General features: G+C 40.9%; 1 protein-coding gene across 1 annotated transcript in view; it reads right to left on the bottom strand.

Moving 5' to 3' along the window:
• The window catches only part of NRDC (nardilysin convertase), a 44,757-nt gene extending 24,201 nt beyond the window's left edge, over positions 1-20,556 (bottom strand). The window contains exons 1-13 of the mRNA XM_038412729.2: positions 20,098-20,556; positions 14,016-14,322; positions 13,545-13,626; positions 11,536-11,689; positions 7,976-8,049; positions 6,540-6,635; positions 5,277-5,399; positions 3,581-3,638; positions 2,290-2,363; positions 1,975-2,044; positions 1,443-1,520; positions 453-573; positions 308-366 (exon numbers count right to left, since the gene is read on the bottom strand). Of these exons, the coding sequence (XP_038268657.1) occupies positions 308-366; positions 453-573; positions 1,443-1,520; positions 1,975-2,044; positions 2,290-2,363; positions 3,581-3,638; positions 5,277-5,399; positions 6,540-6,635; positions 7,976-8,049; positions 11,536-11,689; positions 13,545-13,626; positions 14,016-14,322; positions 20,098-20,291 (1,490 nt within the window). The 5' untranslated portion in view covers positions 20,292-20,556. The remainder of the gene's footprint in view (positions 1-307; positions 367-452; positions 574-1,442; positions 1,521-1,974; positions 2,045-2,289; positions 2,364-3,580; positions 3,639-5,276; positions 5,400-6,539; positions 6,636-7,975; positions 8,050-11,535; positions 11,690-13,544; positions 13,627-14,015; positions 14,323-20,097) is intronic.
• Positions 20,557-22,568: the final 2,012 nt, after the last annotated feature.

Genomic DNA, 22,568 nt, shown 5'->3' with positions numbered 1-22,568 from the left:
GCCCTAAAATCAGAGCACTTGGGTCATTTACATGGAAATGACTTAAAGTAAGAGCACATAAGGTTGTGCTCTCTGAACACTAACCCTTTCCCTAAAGCATACAAGAGCGGTCAGCAAACCCCAGTTGGTGACAGTTACCGCTCCTCTGCTGTTTGTCACATTGCTTTTTTATGGAGACCTACAATTCCTGGGGCTTTTTTTAAACTGAAGCTTTTTTCCACCAGTGATTCATTGCATCTTTTCTCATATATATATTTATCAAAAAAGTAAAGATACACCACACACTACGAAGGATTTAAATGGTTACCTTTTATCTGGCCCTCTTTTCTGCAACATCTTCAGATACTGAAATACAACATGTGCAACCTGAAGACAAAAGTCAAAGTGATAAAATTCTTTTGACATTTGGAAATACCAAAATGGTCAGAAATCCAAGTTACAATAAGGTTTACCTCACAGAAGTGCTTGTAACCTTCATCAGTCAAAGTCACAGAAATGCTGAAGATAGAGTAGGTGGAGTTCTGTTCAAATCCTGTCTCACCATTTCCTCCATATAATGCAAGGGCCCAAAATCTATTGAAGAATTAAACCCAGTATCCATTATTCCAGTTAAAAGCTATCCTGAAGTATGACTGACTATAATTACAGCACACTTATTTGAGCTTATTTCAAACTTGCATAATGAAAGGACTGCCTGAAGGACTTGCAGAGATACCAAAACTGACTACTACAAGATACACTGTTTTTTGTGAATTGGTAGAAAGGTAAAAGCTCTGAGAAATAAAAATTAAAAACAGGACATTCTAGAAGGGCATACACTCTCTTGAGATTTAGTTAGCATGAACCAAAAATGTTTTTTAAAGATCAAATATGCTGCTGGGACAAATCATGACCACTTTGTTTTCCCGCAAGTGCTGATTACATGCCTGGTTTTTACACTGTACGGAACAATGCTTCTTACTCTGTGTTATCCAAATATTCTGTAAGGGAAGCAATGAACTTTCAGGGCCATGATAGGTAAGAAAAATAATTCATTTTCTTTACATATAAATTTGCAATTCTGAATTCATAGAACATCTCTATTCTCAACATTTGGGATTTGAAAACCAATTTACAACAAGCATTTTGTTCATGTTTAAAGTAGCACCTTAATCCTCAACTCTAACAAAAACAGAGGTTTCCAAATAAAACTTTTCAGATGCAGTGCTCCAAGTGTCAGTCTCCAATTCTGGTTGTATTTTTTGTTTCTGGTACCAAGACAATAAGGAAGTAAATTCTCAGAATATCCTAAACTACTTAAGTAACATTGCTGCCACAAACTTGAAAGGGAATTACCAAGAAAATTTGCCTCTTAATCTTAGATCAATTTTCCCAAATATTTTCACTTTAGAATATTATTTTTCACTTTATTACAGTGGACAGTATTGAAATCTGATACATACTTTTTCCTAAGAAAGGAAAGAACACTGCCTTTGCCTTCATGTCCCACTAGCCAGGAGATATAGTGAAGTGGCTTTACCCTAAAACAAAAAAAGTTTACAATGACAAGAGGTACAACTACCATCTTTTATGCGAAGATCCCAAGTCACCAGACAAACAACTGCCCAATTCACCCGTGACAAGTGTCATCTTTAAACAGCATCTCTATAAAAGAGATATCAAATTGAAAATAGAAGTGGACTTTAGGCAGACAGAACATAGTGACTTAACTGAAAATCAATCAGGACATTGAGATGAACAGCTCCTTTACTGATCATCAATTTAAGCTTAATCTATACAAGAGATTTAAATCAGTTTAAGAGTGTCCACACAGGGTTTTACACTAGTTTATTTAAATTCATTTTAACAACACACCTTTACTTAAGCCAGCAAAACTTGCAATATGAACAAATCTTAAGAGCCTAAGTTATTTGGAGGATTTTTTTTCGCCTATAGTCAAGCATGTGTCATCAATAAGATGTTGTCCAACTTCACCTGTAATGCTGATCCTGTGGGGGAAGTGCCCAGGTGATGCTCAATGAATGAACTTTTCTGACTGGAACAACTGAACAGGAAGAAATGTATTCATTAAATGCAAATATAGTACTACACCTGTCTCTAAGTCTGATAAATCAGAAGTGGGCAAAATATTGTATTTAATGCAGAAAGTAATGGGAAAAATATATAACCCTGCATTATTAAAAAAAATAAATTGTCCATTTTAAAACAAAAAAAAAATCTGCACAGTGATATATACAATTCCAACTTAGAACACTTAACAATACAGAAAGAAGAAATCAGTTCACTCACCTCTGTAAAGTTTGTGAAATTCTGGTGTGTCAAAAGGCTGTGTCAGGTGACCAAAGCTTGGCCTGGGTAAGCCACTTTAAAATAAATAAATAAAATAAAAGTATGTAGCATGATGATTACTTGTCATGATCCAGGTTCACACAGAGGCATGTACAAGCTGCTTTATGCCCACAGTCCTGAAGTGATGATCACCTCAAGCCCCTAGAGAACCAAAATGTCTAGTCTTTTGATGCGACTCTGGATTAGGGCACAAGAGCTACAAACATCCCAAATAAAAGGAAACACTACATTCACCAGTCCCCTGAGTACTTCCACAAACCATGCCCCCCAAGTTTTGGGCACATCACTCCACTGATGGCACCGAACCTCCCAAAGCTAGCATGGGGCAGGAGTTTGGAGCAGGTGCAGGCAAGAATATTACAAAATTCACACACAGACACCACCACCACACCTTGTTAAGTGCCTGGTAGGTTGTAAGAGCCCCTTGTTTCCCTATCCCTCTTTGATTTCCAATAGAGATACTGACATAAATAAGTAAACAAAAGGGTGCTATCTTTAAACAAAACTTGCAGTTTGAGGAAGTGTGTGTAAAAGTCACCCAGTTTTCTATAACACATCAGGAAGTGTTCACACCAGGTATGAGATGGGGGAAACAGTCATTTTCAGTCACAAATTGGTAAGATTGTTTCATTTATATTTTTTTATTGTTAATTGAGGGGATACGCTCTATAAATTCAGCAATTTTAAGGTTAAGACTACATTTGGATTACGTGCCCATTTTAGACAGCATGCTACAGTGGATTATACTGTATTAGTTTGGAAAGCCACAATTAAAATCTCTTGTAGCTATAAAGATGACAGCTAACAATCACCACAAACCATGATTCAGCTGTAACTTGCTGCCATTTATCTAACACAAAGCAGTGATGTAAGATTTAGAATGCTGTAACTGCAGATTATAATCTACCGTCCAACCACAGCAGGCAACAAGGCATCAGCACAGGTGTAGCAGATGCCAATCATGCTCCAACTTCAGGCAGATACGCCATAGCATCTTAAATGCTTAAAACTTGCTATGCAAAAACATTAAGAAATGATTTAACCAAAATAAAACCTAACTTTTAACCTCCAAAGTCAAACAGTATTCAGTCAGAAGAGGATCATTTCCTCAATAATGGAGAAATGCCATTTTAAAAATCACAAAGTTTTGAACAGTGCATGCATGGAATTTTGTAAGTCTTCAATGTAATTTCACAGCTTCCATGTAAGAAAGTAACCAAACGAGTCTTACTTATTTGGAATCGCTGAGAAGATTTCAGTCACCCACTTTTCCAAAGTATCCAGAGTTTCTAGTAAAGGAGAGAAAAAAAATACACCTTATTGAAGAACAAAGGTAGATTCTCAGGATAAGGACAGGTTACCAATCCTGCCCCATTTGCTCAAGTTAATTTAGGGAGACAGCAGGCAAGTTCTCTCTAAACTGGTAAGTGCTGGAGTGCAAACATCAAAACCTGTTGGGCTGACTCCAATTTTCACAAACCCCATATAAACCTGGCCTTGGATCATGTCTTGATGTTGATCTGTACCGCCTGCACCACATGCTTATTAGGACTGATATTGAAAGGTTGGTGGTACCTGGAGTGCCTGTTTATAAGCATTAACAGCTTTGGGATTTGCAAAAAGCCTAATATATTCGATCTGTTCAATTACCCCAAGGACAGAACTGATGCAGCAATCTGAGAAGGGGCAAATCTGGTGCAGTTGTGCACCTAAGTAGCATAATGCAGAGGAGTATCATATGAGAAGCACTATTTCCCTTGCCACATTATAAAGGAATGAATTATATAAAGTTAACAGCTCACAAAAGTTATGAAATAGCAAAAGTGTGACTACCAAGAATTCCGCATTCCAACTAGTACATTAGTGTTCCCTATATCACAGGAAAAGTGATGGTTTTTATAGAAGAGGAGAAAAAGAATTTTTTTTTTTTTTTTTTAAAACAGAGATGGAACTATGGAGATGACTTGCAGGGCTAGTGGTTCCCATGCATTTCTTCCAGTCACAAGCAAAACCTACAGAACTATTATCAATGTAATCTGCCTTTTGCAAATACCACCCAAGGCCAATGCATCCAATTTAGCATGTTTTCCATTATTATAGTAGCCTCTATAGAAGCCCTAACCTGGTAGGTACCGTACAAAAGACTGGTAATACACAGGCTCTGCCCTGAAAAGCATACAGTCTAGATAGGAAAAATAAAGGTCAGAGAGGAAAAGGTGGTATCCCCATTTTTACAAATGGGGAACTGAGGCATAGAGAATTTTAGGCTCAAAAGCAGCACTTAAGCCCTTACCTAACTTCAAGAGTTTGCTTTAGTCTATCCCTATTCAGGGAAGGACTCAAGCTTGAGGTTAAAGGGAGCTTAAGTGCTTTGCTGAACTGAGACCTAACACAAGGTCGATCAGGATGTCATTTATAGAATGCATCAGCCCAAAGTACAAAATCATTTCACTACTGAAATGTTGTCACTTTCACCTGTATTCAGTTGTGGTGTGTGCCATGCAGTTTTGCCCAGGACAAACCCCTAATTCCTACTGAAAAAAGTCACAGAATCTCTAGTCTCCATACAGAGAAAACGGATCTTCTGTGTTAAAATCTCACCTGAAAAAACACAACAAGTAAGCTGCTGGAAATCAACGCAAGGACATCAAGGACAGGTGAGAGTTTCAAGCCAGGATTCAAGCATGTGGTTCCTGGTTAGGTATTTCACAACTGATGGTTAGATCTCCAAGACATTCCCAAAAACTAATTTAAATGTTTAAAAGCTATGCACATAAATGCTTGCCCGACAAGCCTGTAGAACAATACAGGTCACAGACGTGAAGCATTATGTAAGCAGATGGGGCTAGAGCTGAGCCGAGACTGAAACAGACTGCTACTTCAAAGCAGTATATAACTGATTGTATTTAAGCAACAACTGCTGTTACCTTTAGATTGAACGACTAAAGTCATATAGTGAGCAGAGTAATAGCGCTGCCAGAAATCCCTCAGCCTGGTGTAGGTATCAATATTATTCATTTTAGGCTCATGTTTGAGCGTCTCTGCATTGCCTGTAAATATATTCAAAAAAATGGTCAGTTATCTGGATACTGATATACCACAGCCTCATATAACATAATATCACAAGACCCAGTCTTGGACTCCTTGAGTACCTAAAACTCCCAGTAAAGCCAATAGGAATTCTACATGTGCAAGGGATGCAGGATCTGGTGCAGTGTTCTAATGGCATAAATACACAAAGAAAAACTGAAAACATACACAGAACTTTTTAAACTAATGTTAAGGTTCTGTATTAACACACAAAAACAACTGCCAGAAAACGGAGTTAAAGAAACATCAACTTTGAAGTTACACTTCACTCAGTTTTTACTTAGTAGTGTTACAAGTAACAAACACTTCAGGAAAAAGTGTTTTCTGTCTGTTCACTTTGTGCACTGTGGACAGCTCTTGGTGTATGGCCTTTTTGTTTCCCCTATTTATGCAACACTTTCTCCCCTATTGCAAAACTAATTTAAAAGGAAAATGTGACTGTAAAACTGAAACAGTTGTCAGGAGAGATTCAGCTGTAGATGTAGCACATGGAACTACATTCCATTTTTTAACCTGATTAGATTTCAAAGCTGATAAGGTTTAACACAAGCATTAGATTGTAACTTATGCACAGCAGCACACTTGGGCTCTCCTGGGACCATATGAAGTGAATTCTCTCCCACCCACAAGGCTGTGGAATGGCAGTGAAGCAACTCTTCAGCTGCTACTGCAGCCCTGAGACTGAACCAACTCCTCTGAAATTCCTTCCTAGACTCAGTCCTTGTGAGCCCACATGTACTTTTTCTTTTATGTCCAGATACAAACTGTATTTTCCCCAGGATTTTTAAAGGAAAAAGGTTATGCAAACCAGGGCTTCCCTAGAGAGCATCACCAGTACGCCAACACAAAATGACCATGAGTCAGTCTAACTAGCACCAGCTAAACAGCAGGGCTACCGTTGAAAATATATTAAATAGATGTTGCAGCTTTTATCCCAAACTGTTTTACTGTATTCAGCATGAAGAACTGTTTTCACGCATTTCAACTGCCACCAGATTTTAGTGCGATACTACAAATAATCCCATATCGTTAAGACATTTTGCTACCTTTTCTCACACCACATGTTTAATGAAGTCTTAGAGTGTCAGAGAAGAACATACCCCAAAAGAATTTCTTCATAGGATGCCCAGGCCTGGCAAGGCTTCCAAACAGCATTTCCTTTCTGTTTGCATCAGAGGGTCTTGCTAGTTGATACTCTGTTAATTTAAAGCATTAGCACTGTATTAAACATCACTATGCGAGGCAATGTTGCTATGTAACTAATACTAACCTTGGAGCAGCACTGGGAGCATTTTTTGCCAGGCACATGAAGCAGCAGTGAAGTAGCTGAACTACATTCCCCCACCCCCGCTCAAAATGGACAAAGAAGAGAACAAAACCTCAGTTCATTGCTGAGAAGCCAAGTATGGGGAGGGAAGGGAAAACCAAGGGGGGGGGGGGGGGGAAGAGAAACATTTAGTGCCCAATCCTGCAACGTTTTGCATGCCCTCAACTTCCATTTACTGGGAATGGAGAACCGGCAACACCTTGCGGAATTGGATCTTTAAAAAGAAAGTAAACAGAACAGGTTAAATATTACTATCCCTTGTAGTTTATATCTACCCTGGAACTCCAGCAGGATTATGAAATCAAGATTGAACACTGAGCTGCTGAAGCATGAGGGATTCTTAGACTGTTTTAAACTCTGTTTTAGTTAATAACTTAAAATTTAACTCAGCCCCCTGAGAAGCACTTCAGAGAACAAACAAATTTATTTGAGCATAAGCTTTCGTGAGCTACAGCTCACTTCATCGGATGCATCCGATGAAGTGAGCTGTAGCTCACGAAAGCTTATGCTCAAATAAACTTGTTAGTCTCTAAGGTGCCACAAGTACTTCTTTTCTTTTTGCAAATACAGACTAACACAGCTGCTACTCTGAAAGCTTCAGAGAACAGACGTCCTTGTTAAAGATCATATTGCCCCACCTTCAGTGGAAGGGATGAGAAAGTCCACAATATGCATTTGGGGCCGTTAGTATGTCCTCTAACAAAATCAGGGAAGACCAGACTTATAATTCCTACCTTAAAAAACAAGAAAAAATATTTTTAATATTTCCTTAAAAACTCACCCCTTTCAGGTCTTCTTTATGTATCAGAGCATCAAAAAGCAGCAGCAACCATTTTCACCTTTTTGCAGATTACCTCTAACCTAGTTTTTTCATTCTGTACATCAGTTTTGTTTGCTTCACTGATTTAGCAAAGTTTTTCCAGATGTGCTTCTGTCAACTATATGTACTGCCTTATTGTCAGAAAACTTAGGTACTCCCTGCCCAATTAGATACTTCTTTGAGCTTTACTAGAACATGTGGTGAATTAGAAGTGGAACATATTGGCTACATTTGAGGGAAACAGCATCTAAATAAATTCAGTACTCAGTACTTTAAGTGGGGAGTTTTGCAATATATTGTTATAACAAGCACTAAACATTCTGAAGAATAATGGCGGAGAGGGAGGGCACAGGGGCAGGGAATACTGCTGAGAAGAACATTACACTCACCACTGTCCACAGCCTCAACTTCCCGGTCAATTGCATCCCTGATCATTAGCGGGTGAATGAAGAACTGTGCCCACCTAAAAAATAAAGAAAAATGGTAAATTTAATTCCCCCCCTATTGTCTAGTGAGCAGAAAAAACAAAACAAAAAAAGATTTTCTGTAACAAAAACACCCTGTTTTTGTGACAAACAACAACATCCACTGTTTTTACATTTAGGATTTCCATTAAGTCAGAAATGTTTTAATTCTCAGCTACATTTTCACCAGTTCTTAAAGCCTTTATAGAAAAAATTATAAAGCCAATTTTTAAGCATTCTTAAAAACTAGAAAAAGCAAGGGCCCTTAGTCTTTGGAGTGGAAGTGTGTTGGTAGGACACGATACTAAAGGATGCATGGTTATCTGCCTTTACATCCCAAGAATGATCATATCAGTGGTCCATCTAGCCTGATTCTCGTCTCCAACGGGGCTACCAGTACCAGATGCTTCAGTGGATAAGGGATTAAGCATTGAATTTTTAAATTAAGTTGGACAATATCAATGCAGTTGTTAGGTGATTTGATTTTGGAGTAATTGACAAGCTGTTTATATATAACATTTTTAGAGACTGACAAGAGCTTTGGGTAGGTGACCTTTTATTGGAGACTAGTAAACAATGAAAATAAACAAACATCTAATTATTTTTTAAAATCCTATTCAGCTTTTTGCTTTAAGTGAGGCAATCGTGAGGCAAAGCGTTCCATAGCTTCATTATCCACTGAGCTAAAGAATATTTCCTTTCATTAGTTTGTAATCTGTTGCCTTTCACATTCATTAGCTGCAGTCATTCTTGTATGAGTAAGGTTAATAGAAATTACTTTTTCTATACCATATATTACTTTACAAACTCTATCATATCCTTTCTTTGTCTCAATAGCCCCATTCTTTTTAATCTCTCTGTACAAGAAAAATCTTAACATTCCTCTAAATTTTTTTTTTTTTTGCTAGTTTCTAGACACCCCTTCAAGCTTGTCTGATTTCAACCCTTAAAGGGTTGAATTCTGCGCTTAAAGCAGCGGTTCTCAAACTTTTGTACTGGTGACCCCTTTCACACAGCAAGCCTCTAAATGAGACCCCCCCATATATATTAAAAAGTGTTTTTAAATTTAACACCATTATAAATGCTGGATGCAAAGCGGGATTTGGGGTGGAGTCCGACAGCTCATGACCCTCCATATAATAACCTTGTGACTCCCTAAGGGGGTGCCGACCCCCAGTTTGAGAACCCCTGCCTTAAATGTTTGCTCATAGCTCCCATAAAAGCAGCACTCCCATTGTGTGTACATTCTTGCAAACTTTAGCTCAACCAACCTATTAATGGCTTTGATAAAAAATACATACTTGCTGTGCAGCCTACTTTCCTCTTGCAAGAGGATGGGGGGCAAGAAGAGGGAAATACCTGTATTAAAAATATTAAACTTGCACTTCTAAAAAGGGGAGAGGATATTTTTCTCCTTATGGCAGGAATCCAGTTAGACTGGTGGAGCTTTATTGTGCTAACATATCATATGGCCTGGTGTGAACAAATTCAATGATCTTTCATGGCACTAAACATGTACTTTCTTGAATAGTATTGTGGACCACATAAACTAGAGCTTTTGTAAGACTGAAGATTCTCTTTTTTTGAAAAGAGACTTAACCAAAAATTAAACAGCTTCAGGGGGCACATATTTAAAAGGTACAGGCCACTAAAAGATTCTAGTTGCAGCTCTCCTGAGTAATCGATAAATGGAATGAACTAGAAATGGCAACAACAGGTTTTACTATAGAGTCCTAAAATATAGCCAACATGTTATCTGGAATAAACACACATTGTGTATGTATAGTTACACAGCCCATAGCAGCAAGCCTCCTAGCCCAGTTTGATAGACTTGGGCTAGCGGGACTTGCGTTAATGCCCTAAAAATAGCATGTAGACAGCGCTTTGGAGGCCAGACTCAGAAGTCAAAGAAGGCAGACTTTGGAGCCCAAAGTCCATCCTGAAACACAACTTCAAAGTGCTGTCTGTGACGTTGCAGTCTATATGTTTTATGGAAATAAGTTTATAAGTGTGAATATGATGCAACTGAAATATGCTTCATGCAAAAGGTCTCTTGTAAGGTATCATTACAAAGTTTATAACCTACTGAGTGTGTTCATCCTATTTGTATGAATGTATCCTTGTATCTAAAACTAGAAATATGAAGTATTACTCTGAGGTCCTATTGTAATTATGCAAAGCGTGGGCCATTAATGGTGGATTAGGATCTTGCATTAACTAGAACAATTGGTTATAAATGGCTCCGTTTACTTGTAAGCCTTCTTGTGTTCCTGTGAGTCAGGCGGAAAAAATGGAAGCTTGGGGACTCTCAGGACCCATGACCATGTCACCTGATACTGGAATCCATCTTAAACCTGGTGCTTTTCCATTTAGAAGGAGAGGTGGAGACCCAGAAAGACACAAGATTCCCACCTTGTGCCAAAGCCATAAAAGGCGGTGGAACAGAACAAAGGGGGCTGACAGTCATGAGAAATCCCCTAGTTACCACCTGAGCTGGAACTAACAAGAACTGTACCAGGGGAAAGGATTGGGCCCAGAGTAGGAAGGAGTCTAGTCTGTGAAACTGGAACATCTCTGAGGGTGAGATTTACCTGTATTCAATTTCTTCATGTATTAGGTTTAGACTTGCGTATTTTGTTTTATTTTGCTTGGTGACTTACTTTGTTCTGTCTGTTATTTCTTGACACCACTTAAATCCTATTTTTTATACTTAATAAAATCACTTTCGTTTATTAATTAACCCAGAGTAAGTGATTGATATCTGGGGGAGCAAACAGCTGTGCATCTCTCTCTATCTGTGTTATAGAGGATAGACAATTAATGAGTTTATCCTGTATAAGTTTTATACAGAGTAAAACAGATTTGGATCCCATTGGGAACTGGGTGTCTGGGTGCTGGAGATAGGTGACTTGCTGAGCAGTTTTTGGTTAAAGTCAGCAGCTTTGGGGGCATGGTTCTGACCTGGGTCTGTGTTGCAGCAGACTAGCGTGTCTGGCTCAAAAAGGCAGGGTTCTGCAGTCCTAAGCCATCAGGGAAAATGAGCTCAGAGGTAATTTCAGCACATCAGGTGCCCAAGGGGGTTCCTGTGACCGAACCCGCCACACTGTCTACATGCTATTTTAGAGCACTAGCCTGAGTCCGTCAACTCAGATTGGAAGGCTCACTGCCACAGGCTATGTAGACATACCCATTGAAGTCTTGCCTCCTCTCGTAGCCGGTGCACAAATTATCTTAATCGCAAGAGAATATACACAACTGTGAGGTACAGCTGCAATCTCAAAAGATAGCAAGAGATCCAAAATAAAGTCAGTCCCTCCATCTATGTCATCTGTTGCAATAATGAAACCGCTAAAAATTAAGTCACCACAGGTTCCCTTCAATCAGGCCAAGATAAAGCAATGCAAAGTTACACATAGTCTCCTCAGGCAAATACAGATCATGTTAGTCTATTTTAACCTATCCTTTGTTTGGCATGATTGAGTTACCTGTCAAGTGCTTCTTTAAAGTATTTCCTCTGTACATCAAACTGGAAGACTGTCCGCTCGCAGTCAGTTGAGGCATTGTCACTGCCCCCATGTTTCTTCAGGAATGCATCAAACCCATTCTCATCTGGATACTTCAAACTGCCCATAAATACCACTGAAACACAATCCATCAAAATTAGGAAGATTTTATGAACATTTGATTGCAGAAAGACAGAGCCATCACCTAGAATACGAAGTAATTACATACTGATGGCCTGATTTTCCACTGCCTTGCATTTCATGTAGTCATTTACACCTGTAGCAAGTGGGTGTAAGATGCTACAAAATAATAGTAGCATTTTACACCAACTTGCCACAGACAAACAACTGTACCATGGATAAGGTAGTTGAAAAGCAGGCTAGTCAGTTACTGTGGGCCTAACATCATGCAATAATTCAGGAATATGAAACACTTGTTCTCAAGTATGTCTTAAGCCACAACTTGACTGACTACACTGATCTGAATTTGGCCCTAGTGGTTACTATACGAAGGCCAGACATGCAAGCTATCGATCACCACCTCCCATGAGCCATTTGTGGGCTCATCTGCCAGTGTATTCGTTACAGAAAAGTAGATATCTTTTATTGGACCAACTTCCGTTGGGGTGAGAAAGACAAGCTTTCAAGCCCCACACAGCTCTTCTTCGGGTCTGGGAAAGGTACACCCAGCATCACCCAACAGAAGCTGGTCCAATAAAAGATCCTCATCCACCTTGTGTCCCTAACATCCTGGGACCAATAAAGGCTACAACTACACTGCATACAGAAAAAGGAGAGAGAGGTGAAGGGAAAAAATTCAGAATAGTCAAGATTTAAAGAACAAGCAAGAAGCCTATCCTAAGGGAAACAAGAGGCACAACAATAAAAACAAAGGTTCTGGTTGTGCTCTCACATATACTGATGTAAACCAGGAACAATCCCACTGAAGTCAATGGAGTTACATGGGTGCAAAAGCAGTGGAAGAGTGTGCAAATCAAGACCAATATTTTTAGGGGGGTTTTGTTGTTTTTTAAAATGCCTTCTCTCTCATACGTGTTTCCTAGGACTACCCATGAATATTGAAAAGCTTACAAGATAACCTTTAATATACACTTTGATAAAAACCCATCTTGCTGTTTTGGGAGACACTCCCTCAAATTTACAAGAGCACAGAAAAAAAAATAACCACTCAAAACAACAACAAGAAATAAAAATCCACTACTCAACTAAGGCTCTCAAAAGAAAATTTTAGAATTGTTATTGGACAACGTTTGCAAAGGAGCAGTTCATTGAATCAAATGAAAATGGGATCAGGGAAAACAGAACAGCTGAATTCAAAATTTTGCTAGAGACCTGCACATCTAACCAGATAAATCAGAATCAATCAAGCATGCTTTTAGTTCTCTGAGAAAGGCCAGTTCCACATTTAACAACAGATTAAAGTGTTAGAAAGCAGAGTTTGGGGGGCGGGGAGGCAGTACACACACACACACACACACACACACACACACACACAGCACTATGGTCACACAGATACAAAAAGCTACATATAGACTTAGGTTACTTATACTGTCCAATACTTAAGGCCATAAAAATCTACCAAATACAAAGTTAAGGAGTTAGTTCTTATGACTCATGTATACGTCTTTTTATTATATGTTTTCAATTCTCCCTTATTAAATTGTGTTATTCCAAAACAGTAGCATCCATACTTTAAAATTGAAGCAAACTGAACTTCAACTACATTTTATACCACTTACAACCTACCACAACATTTTAGATAGGAAGATGCAAACAGTCATTAAGCAAGTATTCTACATTTAGTTGGGAGTTCAGTGGGGAAAAATTTCAGACACAAGCAATCTGAAATGGGAAAAGATTAATTCTGCAGTATAGAATGCTGCTTTTTTAGTGTCTTATATAAACCCAAACCACTTGGCAACATATTTTTCACTGAAGTAGGAAAATGTGAAATATAAGCAGATACATACTGTGTTCCAGAAAGTGTGCTAATCCAGGTAGGTCTTCAGGGTCAGAGAAGCTGCCAACAGCAACACAAAGGGCAGCTGCAGACTAGAAAATGCACCACAGTAAGTGTCATTTTTCAAAATTTTACCTGGTAGCAATGAATCCCACACCGACCAAGCAGTTACCCTATCCCTCCCAGGAATAAGAGAAAAATGGACCAGGACTATACTATGTTTCATTCTGCTGCTATTCCTGCTGCAATCACTGGGCAAGCACTCTGTCCACGAGTAACTGCACAGGCTCAAACCTGGGCAAAAGAATGGGTCTCTCTCATAAAAGTGAGAAAGGTAATATAAATACAAAGATAAATTAGGTAGGTGGGACACACAGGCATGGAAAACTAGCCTGCTTGTCTGACTACAGCACTTCAGAGTTTGGGCCTAGGCAGGAGTCCTCCGTTTAACAATTTTTCATTTTATAGAATTAGTACATACCTGCTTTTCTGTACAACCCCTCTTTCTTGTCTCTTCCTTTTCTGCTAGTTCTTCCAAATCACTGTCATCAGGGTCATGGAGATCCTCATCATCTCCACCATTATCATCTTCATCATAGTCATCGTCATCATCATCATCAGCTTCTTTGTCATCTTCAATCTCCGCTCCAGAGTCGTCATCCTCATCACTTGCATCCTCAGATTCATCACTGTCCTCCTCCTCCGAAGATACCACAGAAGGGGCAGTGTCCATGTTATTTAAGTCCGAAATCAACAGCACACATAAGCCATTTTGTAATTTGATGTACCTATAAGAATAATTATATGACTATTTACACTTTTCACTTGTTTCCTAAAACCTCTGAACCTCACAGAAAGTTTGAGTGTTTCTGGATTTGCCACAATTGTTCTGGGCTCTTCAACTGAAGTTCCTTAGTCAAACCCTCTAAAATGAAAACAACTGAAGATCTAAAGCAAGATGAATAATTTCACCGTGCAAAAATAAAACCAGAACTTAATCTACCAGTACATTTTTTTTTTACTGTTTAATTAAATATGCCTTATAAGCTGACATGGGCTTAACTTTTATAAAACAGCCTGCACATACATTAATTTCTACATTATTAAAGTCATGTACAGTTAAGGATAACAAGGCCCAATCCCCAATTCAGATTTTCCAGATCTAGGTTTACAAAGTATGAAAGGAAGGTGTAATATGATTAAGTGTCATTGTGTTTTACTTGAGAATTAATCTTTATACGAGTGAATTATTGGTCCAACTGTTTTTCCCCCCCACACAGATGCAAAATATTTGTTTGTCAAGTGCTCAGGCTGATATGGTAACGTACATTACATGAAAAGCTCTACAGGTATCAAAGAATGACAGGAATGTGAGGTATCCGGTGTTATTGTAGACCGGTGGTTGCAGAATATATGTGAGGAGCATTTTAAGATTAAATGGAGAGAAATGGAAGTAGCTCAAAGCACTAGCAGAAGCCATAAGAAAATTTTAGTGAGATAAAACTCAGTGGAAAGTATGTGAAGTATGAAGCTTTTATTACTTTTTTTTAAGTTACATAAAACATCAAATGCTGCAGTAAGGGAAAGAACTTCATAAACAGTATGTTAGATTAGTTTTCTAAAGCAAATACACCTGTAACTGCAACTAGTTTTATGCAGACAGACCTTCGCACCCAGAAAGCTGAGTGATGTGAATGGGTCTCTACATTGCCTGTTCAGAGCAGTTTGTAGGAGTGGGTCTTAATCTTTCCTTAATTCAATTTCTCAAGACCCCAATCATTGTTGCTCTGAATTTCCTCCCAGGTGCAGCCTCTTCTTCACAAGAGAGAGAAGATATCACTTCTCTGCTCCATACTTTAAACTGCTACAGCCTAAAGAAAGTAACTGGCTTTCTTTGCTGTTATAATGCAGCACAAAAATGTAACTCGCTGCCCAGTGTCACCCTACAACTCTTCTCAGTACTACAGCTTTCACCCTCCACTCATGTATGCACATTGGATAATCTACTTCCACAAAAGAGTTAGCTGTGTATTCTTCCCCAGCTGATTCTCATTTGTGTTCTATTGAGTGTTATAAAATTAAGAAGTTATGATTTAACATTTACAGGGCCAAAAGCAATTTAAAAGGCCAAGAGGTCCAAGTCACCACCTCCAGTTACTGCCTCTCTTTACAATGTATCATCGTTAGCACAGCCAAGGAAAAGGATCACATTTACTCAATGGGGAGAAGTCCACCCTTCACTTGATCTGGAGGGAAAAGCCAGACTATAATTAGTTGGAAATATCATGACAATAGTTTTTAAATAGTTCTCTGTTATGCAGAAATAATTAACAACCCCACTCCATGCCCATAAAGCTACACCTCTTCCACCAACACTGAATCTTAATTATACCATGCATACAAATTTGGAAAATTGTTTACAATGGTAACTGCATAAATATTATACATACACAATTCCAAATACTGCCTATAACATTTACTTGAATCCCACAGAAATCAAAGCTCATGTAATTTCAGAATAGCTTCAGGATGTCTCCAACTGATCAGCATCAGTTGTCTTCTTCACTGATGGAGATAGTTAGCTTCTTCAGCTTTTCATGGCCACACAATGGGTACTCATTTGCTCGTGATCAATATGAAGGTCGAGGTGAAGCAACATAGCTTCCCTATTGTTTTGAAAGAAAGATTTGACAGAAGCCTTATGCTGGTTTGGCAAGTTTTATCTTTTAAAGTCTTCATTATTTTTTCTGTCCTCACCACACTTCGCCCTATAAATAAGTGAGCAGATAATACTACTGTGTATTTACTCCCAACCTCCAGATCATCACTGAAGATGTTAAGTAGCAAGGCAGGGAAACAGATTCCATGAACAAGGCTGTGGATGAACCAGGAAACTGCTGAAGGCGTTTTGGTTTCAGCTAGCAAGAATCTAAAACAGAGTTAGGTAATGCTGAGCAGAGATGCTAGTTGAGCTAGTTGTTGTTCACTTTTTCCATGTTTTAGTCACAGCTGGAAAAAGAGAGAAGTGTTATCAACTATAACTGAACAGTAGTTACTGCTAGTATCTGAGCAGCATGTAGAAGTGACGAAGGACTCCTATCAATGAACCTAAAAGACAAACAAGGATGGTGTATACTTTGGTTGCTTTTTAGAAAATCTTCATTAGTGTTCGTTCAGACTAGACATTGGCCACAGAATGGCCAGGATTTTGTTTTTTAAAAAGGTATAAAATGTAAACACCATGGCTAGCATTAACAGAAGACTTATTCTTGTGACAAGGTACTTCCTTACATGTCAACTAGCCAAAAAAACAGCTGGCTAGAGCCTCTGCTCCATCCAGCAGAGGAAATTCCATTTACTGAATTAAAATCCTAATGCTGATATAAGATGCTTCCGATATACAGATGAAGATACCAGAGAGTATTTGTGGGTAATAAGAGTGAGAATGCTCCAAACACAGCAATTTTGAAGATAACTTAAATGATATTCTGACACATTTGTTCTTATAACTAATAACGACAGATGCATGTGAATTTAGGTTAAGGAACATTACAGGGATATTGTAATTATCCAAGTACAAATATTATAAATCCAGGAAACTCGGATAAGGTTAAACTTAAATAATTCCAAACAGACTCATTAATGGTATGGAATAGCACAGTTAAGGCAACTGAATGACCCTACGGTCCAGCTATTATGACTAAGACATGAATATTTTTGTCCCAATTAACCAATTTAAAATTTTTCCCCCATTATGGTGTCACTATAATGCAGAGCTACTTTGTTTTGGTGTTTGAAGGGTGTAGTTTGGCAAGAGATAATGGTGGAACACTGGCATCCCTGGGGCACAGAATTAAGGCTATGGTTTAAGGTCTGTGGTGTACAATAGTGGTTAAGTGTGTGTCTGTGAGTTGAGAAGTAGATGGCATATACTGTTAGACTACCTGCTTTTTGAATACTTTGCTTATAAGTAGTCAGATATGGCATATAGCAACACCAAAGTTGTGTTGCAAGGGTGAGATTTTCAAAAACTATTCAAGTGCCGGCCTAATTCCCCTCCCATAGAAATCAGTGACTTTTAACCATTTACTTCCATCAGAGAAGACTTAGTGTAATTCCAAAACTTTTTGAAAAATTCCACCCTCCATGCTTATTACACGCCACACTCACCAGCAAATTAAGAGTCCACAGTTCTCTTCATCTCTGGAATCCTCCTGCCTCAGAATAGCAGCCCATGGTAGTCTATGTACAATTAACTTCCCAATCTCCTCATGACATAGGGAAGTTTAACATACCCACAGACACTCTTGCTAACAAAACTCTATGCACAGATGAGAAGCTCATGGAGAAGCATGAAGAAAAATGTGAGTGGGCCAAGGAGTATCAGGACAGAGGTAAGAAAGATAGGAAAGTGGGACAGAATGGCAGTCTTCCTACTCCAGGGTATAGAGTCCTCTCCATTAACCAGCAGGTAAAAGCACTTTTGTCAATCTGTGTAATAAATTTAAGATTAAATTTTGAATATGAAATGGACAGACAGAAGTAAGCCTCCCTACTGAAGGAGTACCACCCTCACCCCCAGTAGCATTTTTTTTGGCCTTTATTCTTCAAGACTGAAAGTTTAGCACTAAACAGAGTGCTGGCACACAAAAATCTCCTAAGAGAAAGCCAGTTAACTGGTCTCTTTAAAAATGGCTGCCATATATTGTTCATTGGGATGGAGGCTACATGCACTCAATGGCAAAAACGGCTAACTGCTCCCAGTGGCATGTAAAATTAAGCTGCATTCAAGGAAGACGTATGTGCAGAGACCACTCTATCGTGGTCATATCACTTTCGCTAAGGACTCCATTAGCGAGGCTCTCACTTTCATTTTTCTCTCAACCCACAAAATTAACTTTCAGAGGGGTAGCCATGTTTGCTGCTTTTACAGATCCAGACAGAGTCCTGTGGCACCTTATAGACTAACAGACATACTGGAGCATAAGCTTCCGTGACATGCATCTGACGATGAGGGTATTCACCCACGAAAGCTTATGCTCCAATACGTCTGTTCGTCTATAAAGTGCCACAGGACTCTTTGCGAAAATTAACATTGTTAGTACCCAAGGTGTTATCTACCTAGCACCCTTTGAAACACCACTTACTGCCTAGTGTAAAATACAGATTAACACCTTTAAAATCAAGTTAGCTAGTGAAGGGGTGTCAGCCAGCTAACAATTTTAAAATTGTTAAACTGTATCTACACTAGATGGTAAACTGTGCTTCAAAGGGTTAGGTGCATGTATATTTAAAAAAAAAAAAAAAGTATAATCAAACCCAGGGAAGCTACTCATCACAGCAAGCAGATGTTATGTCCCACCATTAGATGGGCCACTTATTTCCATCTTACTTATCCACTCCCACTGAATTATTCTGCCTCTGCCTCCACCTCCTTCTTGAAGCAAATGCCACGTTTAAACAAAAAAGTAGTCACCCCATCCCCCGTGCTTAAAATTAGGTAAGTGCCTTGCTCACTTAGGGCCTGAAGCACATGGGTGCTAGGTCACATACTCCCCAGACTGGTTTCCCTCTTGCTTGACAGAACTAGTTTTCAGTGTGTCATTGGCAAGCTGGAAAATTAAAGCCAGATCTTTATTAGAAACTTTTGCCAGCTCAGCAATGTTGGTCAGTGGAGTGATTTTTTGGGCAACACTTTTATACCTGCAAAAACCCTACTGGAGAAGCACTTACAACTGCATAAGACTGCTTTTGCCCATATCTCCTCTTTCACATTGAAAGCTGGTATAAGTTAAAGAGACAAAGAGTCCTGTGCCACCTTATAGGCTAACAGATGTATTGGAACATAAGCTTTTGTGGGTGAATACCCACTTCGTTGAAAAGCCTCTTTTCCTCCCTGGACACCAAACGTCTAATGTTAAAAGCCCTAACGCCCCCCCTGCACTGTTCAGAGACCCAGCCCCAGTACCTTCCCCACATGCACTCCAGTACTGTTTATTGCTCACTCCTCCAGCCTCAGATTCCCTCCTCAAAGGCACTTCTCTTCCCCATCCCCTTAACGAGGTCTCCATTGCCTTACAGGCATCCTGCCAATCTTGTATCCTTTCCCTGGGGGCACTTTCCCCCCCCCCCTTGTTTTCCCTCAAATATCCATCTCACCAGGAGAAAAAGCTGAAGGGGAGCAGGCGAAACACAACTTGGCTAAAAGCAAAGAATGAGGGCCCCCTTCCCTCCCGGATTCCCGTTTCCCCCCTGGAGCAGCAGGCAGGATTTCTAACTCCAGTAATTCACAAGTCAAAGCCAGAATCCCCCAGGCCATGGTCACAGACTATGACTTACGGGCCAGCTTCTGAACTGCCGCTAACCACCCGCAACGCGTGTGATAATTAGGGGTTAAGAGTCCGCCGTAAGCGCACTGAAAGGCGCACACAAAATCCCCAGCTCCCCCATGCCCCGGCATCCCCTCGCACGACACGGAGCCCGCCCCCGGGTCCCGCAGTGCAGGCTCCCTCGCCCCGCACTGTCTTCAGCCGCTGGGGGAGGGAGGCTCCCGTCCCCCTCACCTGTACTGCTTGGGGTCGCTGGGGGACTTGACAACGTCGGGGTCCCCCACGTTGGGCTTTGCCCTGCGGTCCCCTCCTTCCTCCTCAGACTCCTCCTGCAACGGGCGGCCCTTAGCGTCCCGGCCGCCCTCCCCGACCTGCTGCCCCGAAGGCAGGTCCGGGCAACTGCACGAGGCCTTGTTCCTGCCGGGCATGGCGCGGCAGCTCCGAGGCTGCTGGCTGGGGGTAGGCGGCGGCGGCGGCGGCGGCGGCGGCTTCGGGGCGGCTCGCACGGGCCAGCTGTGGCCGGCGCCTCGGAAGGCCTGGTCCGCACCAACTCTCGCTCCCGGCCTCCTCCGCGCTAGGGCGCCTAGGGCCCTCCACAGCCAGCGCTCCAGCCCCCGCCGCCCGCTGGGCCTCGCCTCGCCCCGCCCCCCGGGCACACAGCCTCACTCCCACCACGAGCGGCCGCAAAAGCGATTCTCACGTAGGCCTCCCCCTTCCAGCCAATCAGCACCCGACGTCCAGATCACATGGTCAGGACGACCCAATCGTAGCCCCAGCCAGGCCAGCTCGCCTCTGATTGGCAGAAAAGACGCCTGTGGCGTAGGGACAGAGAAACCGTAGTGATGCGGCAAGGGGAAAAGCGCGGAATGCAGCCGGCGGCGAAAAAGGGAGCAGGCAAGAGCGGAGTGTCAGGCTCCCTGCGGAAGTTAGCGCGGATTCTCCCCATCCCCTCCTTTCAGGGCTCGGTCTGACTAATCTCCCCGCTCGGGCGTTGGACGCTTCCAACAGCCGGGCTCAGAGGAGCAGCCGTGTTAGTCGGTATTCGCAAAAAGAAAAGGAGGACTTGTGGCACCTTAGAGACTAACACATTTATGAAAGCTAGAGGCATGTAGGTAGGAACAATTTCCATCCCACCATCAACCTCAGCCTGGACCAGTCCACACAAGAGATCCATTTCCTGGACACTACGGTGGTCATAAGCGATGGTCACATAAACACCACCCTATATCGGAAACCTACTGACCGCTATTCCTACCTACATGCCTCTAGCTTTCATCCAGATCATACCACTCGATCCATTGTCTACAGCCAAGCGCTACGATATAATCGCATTTGCTCCAGACAGAGACAAACACCTACAAGATCTCTATCATGCATTCCTACAACTACAATACCCACTTGCTGAAGTGAAGAAACAGATTGACAGAGCCAGAAGAGTACCCACAAGTCACCTACTCCAGGACAGGCCCAACAAAGAAAACAACAGAACGCCACTAGCCATCACCTTCAGCTCCCAACTAAAACCTCTCCAATGCATCATCAAGGATCTACAACCTATCCTGAAGGACGACCCATCACTCTCACAGATCTTGGGAGACAGGCCAGTCCTTGCTTACAGACAGCCCCCCAATCTGAAGCAAATACTCACCAGCAACCACACACCACACAACAGAACCACTAACCCAGGAACCTATCCTTGCAACAAAGCCCGTTGCCAACTCTGTCCACATATCTATTCAGGGGATACCATCATAGGGCCTAATCACATCAGCCACACTATCAGAGGCTCCTTCACCTGCGCATCTACCAATGTGATATATGCCATCATGTGCCAGCAATGCCCCTCTGCCATGTACATTAGCCAAACTGGACAGTCTCTACGTAAAAGAATAAATGGACACAAATCAGACGTCAAGAATTTATAACATTCAAAAACCAGTTGGAGAACACTTCAATCTCTCTGGTCACTCGATCACAGACCTAAGAGTGGCTATCCTTCAACAAAAAAGCTTCAAAACCAGACTCCAATGAGAGACTGCTGAATTGGAATTAATTTGCAAACTGGATACAATTAATTTAGGCTTGAATAGAGACTGGGAATGGATGAGTCATTACACAAAGTAAAACTATTTCCCCATGTTATTTCTCTACCCCACCCCACCCCCCACTGTTCCTCAGATATTCTTGTTAACTGCTGGAATTAGCCTACCTTGCTTGTCACCATGAAAGGTTTTCCTCCTTTCCCCCCTCTGCTGCTGGTGATGGCTTATCTTAAGTGATCACTCTCCTTACAGTGTGTATGATAAACCCATTGTTTCATGTTCTCTGTGTGTGTATATAAATCTCCCCTCTGTTTTTTCCACCAAATGCATCCGATGAAGTGAGCTGCAGCTCACGAAAGCTTATGCTCTAATAAATTTGTTAGTCTCTAAGGTGCCACAAGAACTCCTTTTCTTTTTGCCAACAGTCGGTCTGGAGACGGTGTTTCTCTTCCCATTGGTTCTCTGACATGTTGATCACTTCTAGCTGGACCAATCAGCTGGCGAGGAAGATCCCATCCAGGCAAAAGTGAGAGATGGGAGAGTGGGAGTATTAAAGGTTTCAGAGTAGCAGCTGGGTTAGTCTGTATCTGCAAAAAGAGCAGGAGTCCTTGTGGCACCTTAGAGAGGAACACATTTATTTGAGCATAAGCTTTTCTGGGCTAC

This window comes from Dermochelys coriacea, chromosome 8 (genome assembly GCF_009764565.3).
Source record: "Dermochelys coriacea isolate rDerCor1 chromosome 8, rDerCor1.pri.v4, whole genome shotgun sequence".
Taxonomy (NCBI): domain Eukaryota; kingdom Metazoa; phylum Chordata; order Testudines; family Dermochelyidae; genus Dermochelys; species Dermochelys coriacea.
Note: the sequence above shows the minus strand (reverse complement) of the source record. Positions and strands in the feature narration are given on the sequence as shown.